This window comes from Raphanus sativus, chromosome 8 (genome assembly GCF_000801105.2).
Source record: "Raphanus sativus cultivar WK10039 chromosome 8, ASM80110v3, whole genome shotgun sequence".
Taxonomy (NCBI): domain Eukaryota; kingdom Viridiplantae; phylum Streptophyta; class Magnoliopsida; order Brassicales; family Brassicaceae; genus Raphanus; species Raphanus sativus.
In genome coordinates, this window is record NC_079518.1 from 10527239 (window position 1) to 10544518 (window position 17280).

The following is a 17280-nucleotide window of genomic DNA, read 5'->3' on the forward strand; positions in this document are numbered from 1 at the left end:
ATCAGATCCACATGTTTAAGAACAAAGTCCACATTATTTCTTAGACATCACATGCTATGCAGGAAGAAACACCTCGCTGGAGCTTCTTGGAGCACTTGGAGAAGGGAATGTAACACCAGCCGTTGTAAGTCTAAACAACCGTCAACTGTCTGTGATTCATGAATAAAAATCTAGGGAAAAAAATAATTAGTGGCAAAACAATTTACTGGTCATGAAATTTGAAGATTTGTGTCACACCTGAGGCTGTGATTTGATGACATAACCATTGAGTTCAGTGGTGGTTAGGGTCTGTACTTCTTGTGCTCAAGATACTTTGGTGTTATTGTGGAGTCATCTGTGCCATTACCCACCAATGTATGGTAGTTTTGAGTTTTTGGAAAAATTAGTAATGAGAACAGAAATATATTGAAGGTGATGGATTAATAAAATAAAGATGCATACTTGGAGGAGTAAAAAAGATAATGTTTTGCAGTATATATGTAACCAATGAGATGGAACTTCTCACTCACCTTTCTGGTGTCCCAGAAGAGTACGAAAATCCGTCGCTCCGAACTTCATTGGAGAAGTTGCGCCACCGAGTACTTGGCCACTAACAAAATTCAATCTTAAAGAAATCAAAACAGGTTTAATAACAAATAATCCTAAACAATTAAAAATAGAGTAGAAAGAAGAAGAAGCACAAACCATCTGTATCGAGGAGCTAGAGGCGTCTCTGTGTATACCTATTATGGAGGTTGTTAACCATCTATGTCGTGACGGAGTGGCGCTCTTCGAGCTCGGAGATAGATACGGATGCAAACTTAGCCTTCTCCCCCACCGATCAAAATAATGGATTTGGTGGATTTGCGTGGGGGAAAAGTGGAGTGTGACTGCTCAGGTTTTGATAAATATGAATCTATGCGCAGATGTGTTCAAAGACAACATGAACATGACTTATTAGAATGTAATCAATTAGTATGAGATACGAAGAGAGGATGAGTTCAAAGAGAGGGATCTCACACATATTTAAACCGAACCCACGGAGTGAATCAATGGGATTGAAGACGAAGGCATTAATCAGACAGTTTCAGTCTTGAGAAGGATCGCAACCGTCACCGCTACCAGCCGCACGAAGATGAGATACGAACTCTGTGTGTCGCAGACGCCATATTAGGGAGATCATTCATTTTCTGGCTGAATAATATCACAGTAAGGGCCCAATCAATCAATAAACGAACAAAGCCCATAATGTCTTTAAATTAAATGAAACGCTGCGCTCAAAAGAAGAAGACACGTGTCGCGCCCACATAAACTGAATTTGTGACATGGATGCTGACGTGTCAGCAGGAGAGAGCCAACTTTCTTTTATAATAATAGATACTGCATGCATAGAAGAAAGAAGCCTATATATCATTTTTTTATTTGGTTACTGGTTGGGGCTACTTTGATAATGTTATTATTTTCATGTGCAACTTAGTCAACTTATGTTACAATATTTATATTCATATTAATCTATACTATTAAAGCAGAATCTTTAATAGGATTCTACCATTTATTTTATCAGATATTTACAATGTTGTGCCATCCATAAATTTTTGTTTCATATAATTAATTAATATTGCATAAAACATTTAACTCAATAGAGGAATATTCATAAGCAAAACATTTTTTTTACGTGTGTATATTCTTTAATTACCTATGTTATAACTAATTACTGCATTATAAAGTCACATTTAGATCAACCATCGTTATGCTTTTTAAAAATTGAAACACTCATAATTTAATATAATATTTTTTATCTTTCATGTATAACAATTAGTTATTATAGGCATAGTATGAAATAACATATTATTTTGTATACATATTATTTGACACTGTATCTACACGGATGTTAGATATTACTTTTAAATGAATTATATTTTCTTTCATTTAATTAGCTGAATTATTTAAAATGTAAGAAAATTATACTACTATGAAAATATACTTTCATGTATACATTCAGATTGTTTTTATATTAAACTTGGTCACAAAACATTTTGATCATTCAAAATAAAATAATTTAAAAGAGACTCCTACATATTAATTCTAAGATTGCATTTCAATAAAAGTATTTAAAATATTTTGTTTCAATATATATATATATATATATATATAAACTAAGTGAATTCATGATTTAAAAGGTAGAAGACAGATTGAAACAACATTTTAATACAACTTTTATCACAAATATATATATATATAAATAAAAGTATAAGAATAAACTAAAATCAATGCAAAACATTTTAAATAAATAAATACTTATAATACAGTTTTGAATAATTTTATAAATTTTAGTTCACCTAAGAAAAACAAGCATAATAAATTGTACAAATAATTTTTATAACTAAATAAAAACCTAAAATAAATAAATTATATAAATTATAATTTTTTACATGAAAATATTTAAACTAAAAATTAATCCCGCGCTTTTAAAGCACGGATCAAAATCTAGTCTATACTATTAAAAAATAAACATTTTTAAAAAATCTACTTATAAAAAGTTACTGCTTTTTCATTAAGTGATAGTATCTTGGTTTTACTTTAAATTTCTCTAACTGTAGAATAGTACTAATACTCTTACCGTTTCATATACATTTAATAGTGTAACACGTTAATTAAATACTTTTGAAAATATGTTCACATGGTATCAATGACTTCTGTTCCCGTAAGTAAAAAAAGTCAACCTATTCACCATTAATTATTTATACTACATAACCAAAGTTTTTTTTTTGTAACACCAAAACAAAACTTTGGTTATGTAGTATAAATAATTAATGGTGAATAGGTAGACTTTTTTGATTAGCTTAGAGGAATAGATAATTTTTTGATTAGGTTTAGTGCCCACATGGAGTAGCTTAGAGGAATAGATAATTTTTTCCTCTGTTGGTTTGTACATAAGCATTCTTTTTCATGATGATCAATAAATTTAAAATTTCATCAAAAAAAAAGTTTATAATTACATTTTTGATTTTTCAACACATATACTCATTCGTTCTCTTTCTGTTGACACAAAATTTTCAGCAAAAAATATCCACATGAACTACAGCTCACGAATAAATATTTATGCCACATTGTATCTATATTAATAAATCATTGAAGTTTGATGCTACAACATAAAAATTTATAGGAGACTAACCCGGTACTTTAACATAAAAATTTATACGACTTCAAATGATAAAGGTGCATGATTCTTTTTTTTTTTTTTTATAAGGTGCATGAATCATGATTCTTATAATGCATGATTTACTTAGTACTTCGAAAATGTTATCAACATATTATGATTCCCTAGGCTGCACGAAACTATATACTCTATATAATGTCAAACTTACACATATCTATACTTTGTGAATTTTGGATATTTATTATAATTTAAAAATGTAAATTTGGCAACATTTAATATATTTCCTATTTTCTCAACCTAACAACTCTAAAATATTCTTATAATTTTATGCCGTTTTATTCATTAAAAATATCTAAGTCAAATAATTTGTTCAAAATATTCAAGTATTATAATAAATCATTTTCTAGATTTTGCATAAGATACTTACCAACAATTGTAAAATACGAAAAATTCTTCATCGAAGGTGATACTATATTTACATTCAAATATATTGACTCAGTTATAACAAATAGATGCATAAATTAATTTATGAAATTTGAAAAAATATTTGATTGGCAGCGATTTATTAAGAATTGTACATCAAATTTATTTTTAAAATGTATTAAGAAGAATTCATAAATAAACAAAGATCTCAGTTTTGTTTTATGGCATATATACTTAAGGAAAACTTTCCTATTATATAGGTAACAATTAATCATTTAATGGCCATTTTAAATGAATATATATTTAGCAATTTGAAAGCCTTTAACTATCTTAACTTATATTAAATGAAATAGTTATAAATAAAATTATATTTAATTTAGGTGATCAGTAATTATACTTTTAATGAAATACTAATTTTTTTTCAAATATGCTATTACTATTTCTAAGAGAACTAAACACTCATTGACGGCAAAACATCCATCAAGTTTTTTACTTTTTCGGGTTATATAACTAAAACTATATATTTAACACTACAAATTAAATCGGGTTATGAATATAATCACCAACTATTTATTTTTGCAGTTTGTTTTTTTAGAAAGAAGCAAATAAGGCTTATGGACGTACAAATCAAATCGGCCTTATGGGTTTAATCCCCATACATTTTAACCAATGGATATTTATGCAAATTATAATGGTATGGATACCAATTTTCAAAAAAAAGAAAAAATACACGATTACATACAATTTCTATGGTATGTATGATTACCATTGATTTTTTTGTTGTTACCTTAATTTACACGTACTTTTAATTTAATTTCAAGAAAATTTTAAACCAAGAGAATATCCTATACCATATATCATTTTTATGTATAACTAGATGCGATGTCCGCGCTACGCGCGGAAAATGTTTGATGTTTAATGGTTTACGATGAAAAATGGTGAAAATATAATTTTTTGGTCAGTTTAACTAATTTTTCATGGATGAGTCAAGGAAAAAAATAATTTTACATGGAATTTTTTTTTGTATCCATAACTAATTATATATTATTTAAAATTTATTTAAAGCTTTTCTTTGATTTTTGAAACAATATATTTTAATTAGAATACTTAGAAAATTATAAAGTTTAACAACATTATGGCTCTACACACAACCAAAATCAGTCGGGTAAGGTACACACATAAATATATGAACATAAATATAGATACACATCTTTTAATTAGAATAACATACAAATGCGAACAATACATATTTTAGTTAATAAATTATATTGTATGTTTTTCTTAAGCTGGATTAATCTTTGTGAATACTAATACAAACGCGAAGAATATCTAAACTTCATCATAAATAAATAAATGCGAAGAATAATTAAGTTCTCTAATACGTAATAACACATTTTAAAATACTGTTTTAGATTTATGTCAACATTTTGAAATCGAGTACGAAATACTGATATTAGGAAATAAACCATTTCTTTACTATGTCTGATGGTGCAATATTAAATTTAATTTTAAAATTTAGTAATTTATAAGATAACATGAATTTGAAGTGTGTAAAATGTAATATTATGTAAGGGTGCTCATATTTTACTTTAGTGAAATTATATCTTGTTTTGTTTTAAAATCCGGTGTTATTTTTTATAGTTTGGTTCTAATATATTTTTGATAATATCATAATAAATAAGTTTTTACTTTAGTGTTGAACTTCCTAAAGATGATGTAAGACTTTGGATCCAACGTTTGTTAATTAAATGCATGAATGAATAGTGTGCGAATAGATGATTGAATCAAAATAAGATGTACGATATTGGATGAATAAAAAATAGGAAGCCATTAATGAATATATAAAAGGTGAAATAAACTAATTTATTAAACTATACAAATCTTAAAAAAAAAATTCTACTGTTCCAACATTATTAGGTTAGAATTTTTACAGTAGATAAGTAGTATAATAGAGAGACACGTTCAAAACAAATTATCACTGAAACGGGTACCAAAAGACATTTGGGAACTTTTGCATGACGTATTTTTCTAATTTTGGAACCTCCTCTCTACCGAAAATATACCAAAGGGTTCCTTCGTTAGCTGCGCACCGGATTTTATATAATAATATATATATTTTAATAATATCAAAATTGTTTTTTGTGGTTGTAGTGATTTTTGGCAAATATATGAAGATATTTCAATTTTATTTTACTTTGTCTATCAGTTTTTGAACTTATTTTAAAAATAAGCAAAAGTTGAATATATGCATTAAAAAGAAACATGACACAACCAATATTTGCGACTACACCAGGATTTCTGAGTATTATGGTTGAAGATTAAAACATGGCCGAGCAAACCATAAGTTATTTTTTGGAAAAGAAAAAACAAAAATATATTTGAGCTTCAGTAAGATAGTAGACTAAGTAGACATGTAAATTAACACGGCTTTGTATTTGGAAAAAACATTGCAAAGAAACAGAAAAATAGTAGTGGCATGCCGATTGAGTTTTAAAAAAAAAATGTAAAAACGTATTTGAGTTATGGTTAAAGTTTAAAACCTGGTCGAGCAAACCATATGTTTATTTTTTTAGAAAAGAAAAACAACATTATAATTATTAAGCTCTAGAGAAATAGTATACAAATGAAAGCAACATGTCTCTATAGAAGTATAGATTAAGTATTTATTAATAGCTAAGATGCAAACATGGTTGATCAAAAAAAAATAGCTAAGATGCAAACTGGTTCAACGAAAAAAGTTTTGAGAATATTTGGGAAAAAACATTGCAATGAAACTAAAGAGAAATAGTTGCTCCACGTGATTGCGCTATGTGGCTCTTTTTGGGGGTGTTTCCTGCAACTTGAACCTGGTCTTCCCCTGGATTTCTCCCCTCACAGTTGTGCAGTGCAGCTGTTGTTGTTCCACCGGATGGGGGTGACTTGTTTGAGGGGATTCTATCAATCTCTTACTCTGCTCATCACCACTTAACCTAAATTCAGACACTAAACATGTATCAAAAATTGAAACTTGTAATCATGCTGGAGCAGAACAAACCTACATTCAGACACTAAAACAAAACCTTGTCGTATATCTTGCTTTTGAAGATCTTCAAAGACTTTCTCGAAAATCATTTCTTTCCGCCGTGGCTAACCTCCGAAAGGCTTCGGCTGCTGCTTTCCTCGCCGCCCAATCTTCACTACTCAAGAAGCTAACTAAGCAATCCACTAGCCAGTTCAATCCACAGGAGCTCACTGTAGCTCCACCAGCACCAATCATGCTTCCGCTCAAAACCATTCCCACCGACTTCGCCTTAAAAGAATTACACTTCACCTAATTATTCAGCCTAGGAATAATCACCTGCCTTAACTGAACCGTTACCTCCGCAACATCAGTCGCCTATATATAGTACAGAACCAGATCCTCCGTAACATCACTCGCCTATATATATATATATATGGTACAGGTGTTGCATAATCAGAAAAGGATCACAATTCAGCGTTTATATAAAACTTTTATATATATAGTACCGAGCTAGTAGTAGCGCACCGGAGACGTTTCCGTTTTGCTGCTGCTCGATCCAGGTGGGCTGAGTTAGGAGAGAAAGTCAATGTCCAGTAAGAGTGAAGCGGCAGCGGAGAGACATCTACGCCGTTGGCCGACGCTTGAGAAGACGACAATGAATCAGTGAGATAGAGAAGCTCCACTGCTTGTGTAGGCTGAAGGTCAATCAACAACGTGAAACCACCGGCGGTCTCGGAGTCAGCGTTGTTAGTTTCTCAGTTGTTAGTTGATGAAACTTGTCGCCGCCACCTAGATGGAGCGATTCAAGCAATCCTCTTCTAGATGTTAATTAGCTTAACCAGACCCTCCCTCTTCTATCTGTGAAAGTTTTCATAATCAGATATCATGAAGCATATTAGTTGAAGAAAGTAAGGGAATGATGATGATAAATCTGACTCAGATAGAACCCGGCCTTTATCACTAATCAAACATCAAACTATTAGTAAAGTCTGACTCAGATACCCAGTATCAAACATAGTAGACATTTTTTATTTTTGTGTGAGTGCATAAGATGGTGTTTGGAGATATGAGTACCTTTGTAAGCTATCAAAAGCAGATGATCTGCTAGGAGGGTCTCAAGACTGAAGGCTTGATGAAGACTCAGTTTCTGATTCTCTCCTTGAATTACCATCATGGTCTCTGTCTTGCTCTGTAAGAAAAAAAGAAAACTGAGATCACTGAACCAGAGCAGAACACAGCAAAGACAAAGAGTAAAAGGTTTTCACTTTACTAAAAACATGATTCGTATGTACAGGGAATTTGGGGCTTGTTTCTTAAACCTCTCAAAGACTTTTAATCATCATTTTATCCTACTGTAGGTTTAGGTGGACTCATATCAGTGATGACAGTCAAACTTAAGCTTTAATCTGGTGTGTACCTTTTCGTTTCTTGTGCAACCGTGAGGTAGAGGTAGAGCCGCCAGATTCTGCGGTATTCTTATTGGAGTTAGTGTTTGAGAATTTTTGCGATGGTGACTTTGTGTTTTTTTGGAACGCTTTTCTTCTCCATCTTTGGGGAAGAGGTGATGCCAGTGACTTCTTGTGAGATCAGGTATTTTCATTATATATCAGTTTCCATTTCTTGAGACTTGATTAGTCACTGGGAACTCGAGTCTTGACTTGGATCTATTAAAACTTCATCACTTAAGCATGCATCTAGCTGATGAACATGAATAGATCCTTAGAGCGATGACTGTTTAACGGAAAGCCATGACAAAATATTAGAGAAGCAAACATAATAAATTCAGATTCTATCATCAAAGGGACATGAAGAGCTACCTTTTCATTAAACATCAGCATGTTTGAATCCGATGAGCTCTCTTCTTTTCTTGACAGTGCGTGCTCCCCAGAAACACAGAAAATCCTGCAATAAGAGCAAAACTCAAATATAAATTTATTGTTTCTGGAAAAAGAAAAGAAAACAAAAGAACATAAAGAACCGCAATTATCTCAAGTTAGAAACAACATTCTCAACACCTTCTACAACTTGTTTGAACAAACTCCCCCACTTCTACAACTCATCATCCTAACCTCTCCCTAATAATTCTTCTGGTCAGGTTTCAAGAACTTTGTCATCAGAGAGCATAAAAAAGAAAGAGCTTTTCAGACTTACTTTCTCTTTGATTATCGTCGCCCCACGTGTTTTCATCTTTAGTTCTTAAAAGCTGTCATTACTGACTCAGTCAATTTGCTGAGGTCCAACGATTCCACCTGGCTCTTCAGCAGCTCGTCTATAGCATCCGGGTTGGCAGACAGAGCAGCAGCACCTGCAGCTGCCAGAATTGCAGCGATAGCTATACCTTTGAAGTAGCCACTCCCACTGGAGAGTTTCCCGGAGATCACCTTGCTTTGTAAAGGGACTGGCTTGCACCACTGGCTCCTCCTTCAGCAAGAGCTTCCTCGTTCTGTAGTTTTAGTAAACATCACTAAATCAGACTTGGTTTTAACAGTAAAACTTGGCACATAGATATAAAAGAATATACTATGATAACAAACCCGAAGCAATTATCTGTATAACTCTCGTCTCTCGACATCAATCATTCATAAGTTAGCAACTGTAATTTTTGTGTAATCAAAACTGGGGAAAGGAAGAGTCTTAATGGAGGAGATACCATGATCAGTCTGCGACAATTACAGATCATGGTCGGTGCAGACAGAGAAGCAAGCGGTGGAGCAATAATGGAGGAGGCGTTGCCGGTGAATTCAGGGCATGTGGATATTGAATATTACCATCCTGGTTGGTATCCGGAATCTGATCAGAATTCCGATTGGTATCTGCGGAGTTGAGAGTCACGGAGGAGAAGGAAGCGAAAGCTCGGTGTCGTCTCCACTATTGCGGTTGTGAGAGCGAAAAAGTTGAGTCGGAATCTGAGGGCCTGAGGCAAACATAGAATTTGGTAGTAGGGCTCGAGTTTGGCCAGGGAGATGAAGGAGATGATGTATCGGAAGGGAGAAAGCTTTTGAGAGAATGAAGAAGAATACGAAGCGTTAAAAGGGAAAATAGGAGCGTCAATGTATAAAAAGTATGTCCATCGACACAAAAAAAAAATGAAATGGGCTTAAGGAACGCAACCCAGTTACTTGGAAGCTCGTCTGACGTGGCGAAATCTATGTATTCCTATTGGTTGATTTAATTAAACGACGTGGACAGTCCCATAGAGCTTCGTATTGCCCTTTTAGTAGTGTAATAGATACTGGAAAATATAATATATTCAAAATGTCTAATATCCATTGTGAGAACTCCTGCAAATCTAGATCTTGACCCGCGCTTAAATGACGGATATATTTTTTGTTGGAAAACTTATTTTACATAATAAAATTATGATTTTGATATATTATATATTTTAAATTTTTATGAACTTTATCTTAAATTTACTTATATGGCTTATTTTGTTATTTTAAATATGACTAAATGTTTGAAGATTCTAAATAATTCTAATCCGTAATATGATTTTATTCATTTAATCCGAAGTTAAACTTATTTTACACTGATTTTTTTGCTAATTTAAATAAAATATTCTATATTTTCAACATTCTCTGTATTGAAAAGTTCATTTGGGCGTTTCAAAAAATTTTCTATAATTTTATGAAATTCAGTTTATGTGATTTAGTTTTTATTTTAAATGAAACTGTTTTTAAAGAGTTGAGATAATTTAGACCCGTATTATGATTTTGTTGATTTAATCATAAAAAATTTCTATAATTTTATTAAATTCAGTTTATATGATTTAATTTTTTATTTTAAGTGGAATTGTTTTTAAAGAAGTGAGATAATTTAGACCCGTATTATGATTTTAAATGGAACTGTTTTTAAAGAGGTGAGATCATTTAGACCCGTATTATGATTTTGTTATTTCAATTTTTTTGAGGTTTCGTTTAATAAATACTTTCAAATAATTAATAATGTGGAAATTTTTGAAAAGATATAGTGCAAATATTTAGGAAAATAACTTTTCAAAAAGGCTAAGAAGTGAATTATATTAAATACTATTTAATGTAATTGCAAAATAATAACTTTTGATTGGTTGCAATTACTGCTGGCAAAAAAATTTAGACAATTTTTGTAATTAATTTGAAAAGTCAGGGGCATATTCATAAGAAGTATTATGCTTTAATAGTATAGAATCGAAAAATTTTGAAAATTTGAAATAGCATGTCGATAATATATTTTAAATGGGTTACTAAACATAATCGAAAATTTTAAGCCCATTTATTCGAAAGTTTCAAGTCCATTTCGTTTTAATAATACACTGAACAAAAAAATTAAACTGCCAATTTATTTTAAGACTTTGTTGGGTTTTTAATGGCCGAATTTTCCTTTTAATTACACAATTTCATTTAAAAAAGGAAAGGAAATGAAATGTTTTGTAATTTTCTTGAAAATTCGAGAGCAAATTTATAAACAGTCATCTGTTTTAATAGTATATGTTTTAATAGTATAGATTAAGCAACCTGTTTTAAAAGGTTTCACATATTTCATCAATTCTATGATTTGCATATTAAAAGACATTAGTAATTTTTTTGGTTGAAATCGTGATCTTTAGATTGCTAAATATAAGCTTGTATATATATAATAAGTGTATGCCACAAAATTTAGAAGGTCAAAAGATATTCCTTATAATATTCATTTGAAAAATATGGAAGTGTTAGAAAAGTCATCGAGTGTATTTGTTTGCATAAGCATAATCATAGCTTTGTGACAAAGACTATTGACACTGAAGCACTGCAATATGGAACATGTGCGATTAAAATGCATATCAAATAACAATGAGTTTATCAACAAAAGAGCAAATTGTACATAAAATAAATTCCAAGTTTCAAAGAAAGAAAAATTCTATTTTTTAAGCATGAAATACATACACAGAGAAAGAGAATTACCAGGGAGAATAAAAGGTTCTGGATCAGAATTACCGGGTAATAGCAGAGACTGCAGGTTCTGGACAGTAATGCAATTTTCTCTGCAAGGGAGTTATCAGACCATTCCCCTTGTTGCATCTCCATGAACTGCGATGCCCCCTTCTCCACGAACTGTGACGCCCCCATCTCAGGCTCTGTTCCCTTTACCAGGGAGAATAAAAGGTGGAAAAGGACCTCTGCAGAAGTTCTTCTCCTCAAGACCGTGTCAGATAACAGGTCGAAGCAACAATGTGATGGAAACCTTTTCAGGTTTTCAAGACTCAAATTAGATTAAACTGAGCCAAATCCCACACATACATATAAAATGGTTAACACTTGGTTTCCTTAAAAGATTTGAGTCAAAAAGGTATGCATGCAGTACTAACCTTTCATCAACATAACAATTTGGGAAGACAAAAAAACAATTGAATGTGAAGCCATTGTTGAAACATAAAAACCTTACACTTTGAGATCTTTAAAGAAGGGTGAAGATACCAATTCACTGAGAATGAAACAGGGTAGTTGAAAGCACACCAGCATAAGTACGAACAAACCCATTACGCAAGAAGAAACACATCGACTGGAATCAAGAACAAAACCATAAAATGAAACAAATTAGTATTCTTAGCAAAATCAAATCTAGGGTTGTCCAAGCAAAAATTAATTCGAGGTAAGAAGCATATACCAAGTCGCTGGCTTTCTTAGTATCATCGATCTTCTCCATCTCGATTGGGAGCCTTGATTGATTTGCCTTCTCACTTAGAATGACACCTTAGAAGAAAAAGGCGAGTGTGGTTGTTCCTCCTTACGCAGGCTTCACCATCTGTCAAACATCTTTCTAAAACCCATCGAACTGAAACCCAAATAAATAAATAAAATCAATCACCCACACTGCTTAGCGGATGAGCACAAAAGAATCTCATCAAAAAAATAAAACACACATATGTTGCTAGGGGAAGATCAGAGGAGGGCACGATAAAGAAACCATCAAGCATATTGCTGCTAGAGCCAAAGCCAATTGTAGACATGGATGTCTCGAAAACAATTGAATCAAGCTTCATCTTTGAACCATATAAAAGCTTTGAAATCTCACAATTAAAAGGGATATAAAATTTAACTAAATGAATGTTGTTCAGTATTATTAGGGATTTAGGGTATATTCGTTTGCTTCATGAGATTAATATCTGCGATTTCTTTAAAAAAATATAAAAACATTTAATTAAAAGCATAGTTTAAACATGATCCAGTGGCAAAGAGTTGTAAATACTGTTGAAACAGAAAGGTACCTAAAAAAAAGTCTTCTGTTTTAATAGTATTGATTCACATAACGGGTAATATTGTTACCATTTTGTTGCTATTCGTTTGAATATATGTAACACTGTAGTTGTAACAACAAAATATCCATAAGATCTTAGACAGAACTGACCGTGCCTAATCAAATTGCATTATACTTTTTCATAAACATTGAGGACATACATCTAGCGAACCATAACCCTTGCTGTGTTCCGGAACCTTACTCAAAACGAGTCTTGCCCACTCACCAAAATATGTCTCATTGTATCCAATCATAGCGTTTTTATAGACCAACGACATACATCGCCTATCAGTATCAGGAAACTTACATGTTTCCCCAAAAGAGTCATGCCAGGCTCCTTCATGTCTCATCCCTGACCAGTTAGCTTCCCATTGGAACACACGTTGACCAACTCCTGCAAGCTTAAGCCATCCTTTGGGGAAAAACTCCATCACACTACTATTCCTATCCATTAGAAACAAATTTGTGAGCTGTGCACCGTGTGGTGATACCAACACATCAGTCTTCTTCATCAGCTCCACTTGCTCACAGAATGTTAGATTATTCGAATAAGAAACATTTAATACACACCCATCTACTCTCTCACACTCCCTCTTAAATACATTGATGACGGCTGACTCGTTCTTGAAAGATCTAGCTCCTGTTCTCAGTAGCAATGTCATACCGATTCGCGGTTTCGATGTCTCGGCTGAATTGATGTTACAGTAGTTCCTCGCTTTGCATCTAAGGTGGTCGAAAACCTCTAGTCTTCTCTCTCTTGACATTCCACCTTCATTGTGTCTCATAACAACGGCCTTCTCAAAGCAAACCGGCTTGTTCTCATCAACAAAATGTATAATCTCTGGCTCTTGACCATAAGTGGCTGTGAGTATTTGGCTCAACCAATGCCCCATCCAGTACCTTAATTCACCCCAGGGGTATAAAACCCATTTTTGAGGCTTTTCACATTGGTTTCTTAAGCTCCAAGAAACAAATGGGACTGCTGCCGTTATTCCATGCCACAAGTTACCGTAATCGTATTGATTGTCAAACCTTCTTGAAGAACGGCATTGGTGGGAAGAGCTTCAGGCAAAGCCAAAGCGTAGTAGTTCCATGATCCATCATGTTCATCAACCCCTTTTAAACACAACAGCCTTCCTTTGGAAGATCTGAAGGAAACTCTTGATACTGAGCCTCGCCTTTGGTTTGGTTATCAAAGAGAGAGCTCATGAACCAGGTGTGACCTTCGAGTGGTTTGTTTGAAAAGCGAATGTCCTTGAGTGGAACGAATGTCACTGATTCACGTAGCTTTTCCACCAAGTAAGCCGTCTTGTTCTCAGATGGTTGTTCAGGGTGGTGTTTTAGATACGTTAATAGTGAAGGTGAAAGTGAAAGGGAGTGTTGAGTGATTTGAAATGAACAGATTTGGTGAAGAACAAAAAAAGTGGCCACAAGGCACAAGAGTATCAAATAGAGCTTAAGGGAGGATAGGCAAGTAGCTAGCCTTCGCCAAACAATAGAAATAGTCGCCATTATTAGTAGTGAATCATATAGAGTGAAGCAGAATCGGTTTAAATTGTAAACTTGTGTGAGCAATATATGGTCAACGCAACGTGACCTGCACAGGGCACCATTATAGTATTCGTGACAGATTTAAGACTGACCAACACATGCATATGCTTTCCGTTTTCATCTCCTAGTTTTTCAATTTTTAATTGCCACTTTACATTCTACGATAAGTTATATTCTAATCCCAATGATATGTTAACTACTAAGAGTCTAAGACTTTAGCTGCATAGAAGTTTTACTCGAATATTTATTCGTATAGACACTGGTCTTTGTTTAGTTTTATGTGTTACAGGCATTGAACCTTATTTGCTAGATCTGTACTAGTCTAGGTCATTTAATGCCGATTTTGTTGGATCTGGAGTTCAAAATATGAAACTGAAGAGAAGTATTATATTTTTATACACTCTATCTTTAGCTTTTCCTATATGTTAAGATGCACTTGACTATAGATTATGTTCCATGTTAAAAGTAGTTAGTAGGAATATTACAAAACTCAGAAGTATATAATATTTTTGGTTGTTGTTTGTAAAGATGCACTTGATAACTATATATATATATGCTATTTTCTATGTTAAAAATACTCTGATACATTTAATATCATCATATAATCAAAACTCAAAAGTATAGAGTGCAGTCTTTGGTTGTATATCTTAATTCTCATTAACATCGACATCCATCATGGTTGCGTTCAACATCTTCCATATTTCTTACTCTAAACTTACCCAAAACGCTTCTTGCCCAATCGCCAAAATAAGTCTCATTATATCCGATCTTACCGTTCTTGTAGACTGACATGCATCGTCTATCAGCATCAGAAAACTGACATGTTTCGCCAACAGGGTCACGCCAAGAGCCTTCATGTTTCATTCCTGACCAATTAGCTCCCCATTGGTACACAAACTGACCGACACCTGCAAGCTTAAGCCATCCTTTAGGGTAAAACTCCATCACACTACTATTCCTATCCATTAGAACCAAGTTAGTGAGTTGTGCACCGTGTGGTGACACTAACACATCTGTGTTTCTCATTAGCTCCACTTGCTCACAAAATGTAAGATTATTTGAATAAGCAACCTTTAATTCACACCCTTGTACTCTCTTACACTCTCTCTTAAAAACATCGGTCACGGCTGAAACATTTTTGAACGATCTTGGTCCGGTTCTCATAAGCAATGTCAAACCGATTCGCGGTCTTGAGGTCTCGGATGAGCTGATGTTACAGTAGTTTCTTGCTTTGCATCTAATGAGATCAAATACTTCTATTCTTCTTTCCCTCGACATGCCTCCTTCGTTGTGTCTCATAACAACTGATTTCTCAAAGCAAACCGGTGTGTTCTCATCAACAAACCGTAAAATGCCTGGTTCTTGACCATAAGTTGCTCTAATGATCTCGTTTAACCAGTTCCCCATGTTGAATCTGAGTTCTCCCCAGTGGTATAAAACCCATCTTTGAGGCTTTTCACATTGATTTCTTAAGCTCCAACCAACAAATGGGACCATGGAGGATAGTCCATGCCACATGTTACCATAATCGTAATGGTTATAGGAAACAAATGTCAATCCCTTCTTGAGACTGGAGTTGACCGGAAGAGCTTGAGGCCAAGCCAGTGCATAGTAGTTCCATGACCCATCATGATCATCAAACCCTTTCAAGCACAGAAGCCTTCCTTTGGAAGATTCTGAAGGAAACTCTTGATATTGAACCTCTCCTTTGGTTTGGTTATCATAGAGAGAGCTCATAAACCATGTATGACCTACGAGTGGTTTGTTTGAAAAACGAAGGTCTTTAAGGGGAAGGAATGTTACCGACTCACGTAGCTTCTCCACCAAGTAAGCCGTCCTGTTGTGACATACTTCAGGTTGTAGCTGGTGGTGGTTTAGATATGTGAGTAGTGATGGAGGGAGTAAAATGGGTTGTAAGTTAATGTGAAATGACCATATTTGGAGAAGAACAAAGACTGTGACGACGAGGCACAAGACATTCAAGGAGAACTTAGGAGAGGAAAGGCAAGTTACTATCCTCCATGAAACGCTGCGTTTAGTCATGATATGAGGGGAGAGTGAATGAATGTCAAGAAAGAGAATTGTTCTATTTGATGATTGAAATGGGTAAAAATGAAACTCGTGAGAGGAAAAGTACCAAAGAAACTGATAAATTGCATGTTGGAAAAAGAACATCACATGCTTCTTGTTTTATTTTCTACTAGATTAAAAATGCATTTCTGAGTTTGTTCACGAAGTTCAATGTAGAGTATACATATGGACAAACTATAAATTAGTCATTCAGCTTTTGAAGAATTTTTTAGATTGTAGATATATAGAGATCAATTGTGTGGTTGTGCATGGTAAAATACTAGTGATAGAATCTAAAGTATTACACTAAAAACTATTAATATATATAGAGATAAAACTAGAAATGTATAAACAGAAAGATTTCAAATAGTGTTTTACTGCAAATGTAAAAGAAGAAGTATACACTCAAAACAGCTTAAACGTAAATCTTACAAACACAACCAAATTCTATATTACCAAAGAGTAAAGAAACCAAATAAGCATACAACATAAATAAAATACAACATACTGATCATCAAAAGGGAAACTTAAGGTACAATCATATGAATATATATGCGTAATCAACCAAACCAAAAGACACCACAATGAAACAACTCACTGTAGTTTAAGAAGTACAGCAAACCCATGAAGTAGCTAATCACTTAATTAAGGACTCGATGTAGTTGTGGTAGGCGGCGGAGAGAAAAATGGAATGGATGGGAAACTAGTGGGGAGAGAAGGGATTGTTGTTGGAAATGAAGGCAAAGTTGGCATTGAAAATGGAGCGGTGGAAGTGGGAATAGTTGGAAGAGTTGGTTGTGGCAATGTTGATGGCAATGGAGGAATTGAAGTGGGAATGGTGGGAAGA

General features: G+C 33.4%; 1 protein-coding gene, 1 long non-coding RNA gene and 1 pseudogene across 5 annotated transcripts; all 3 read right to left on the reverse strand.

The window, feature by feature from the left end:
• Nucleotides 1–6178: 6178 nt before the first annotated feature.
• LOC108821935 (uncharacterized) lies at nucleotides 6179–9611 on the reverse strand. Of its 4 annotated transcripts, none has more exons than XR_001944673.2 (8): nucleotides 9214–9611; nucleotides 8715–9006; nucleotides 8381–8465; nucleotides 7981–8294; nucleotides 7638–7752; nucleotides 7089–7421; nucleotides 6622–6980; nucleotides 6179–6531 (listed from the first exon to the last, which is right to left on the reverse strand). It is a non-coding gene; the product is annotated as an uncharacterized LOC108821935 (long non-coding RNA). The 4 variants fall into 4 exon arrangements; XR_001944670.2 differs by having other exon boundaries at nucleotides 7070–7421; XR_001944674.2 differs by having other exon boundaries at nucleotides 6601–6980; nucleotides 7070–7421.
• A 3341-nt stretch (nucleotides 9612–12952) lies between these two features.
• LOC108832839 (uncharacterized) lies at nucleotides 12953–14324 on the reverse strand (annotated as a pseudogene).
• Nucleotides 14325–14892: 568 nt separating this feature from the next.
• LOC108833397 (uncharacterized) lies at nucleotides 14893–16406 on the reverse strand. Its single transcript, XM_018606823.2, has one exon. The coding sequence runs from the start codon at nucleotides 16404–16406 to the stop codon at nucleotides 15021–15023; it is 1386 nt and encodes a 461-aa protein (XP_018462325.1). The 3' UTR covers nucleotides 14893–15020.
• Between the last annotated feature and the right edge of the window lie 874 nt (nucleotides 16407–17280).

Coding starts and splice junctions, on each gene's coding strand:
- LOC108833397 (XM_018606823.2), bottom strand. CDS start 16,406: ATGACTAAACGCAGCGTTTCATGGAGGATAGTAACTTGCCTTTCCTCT.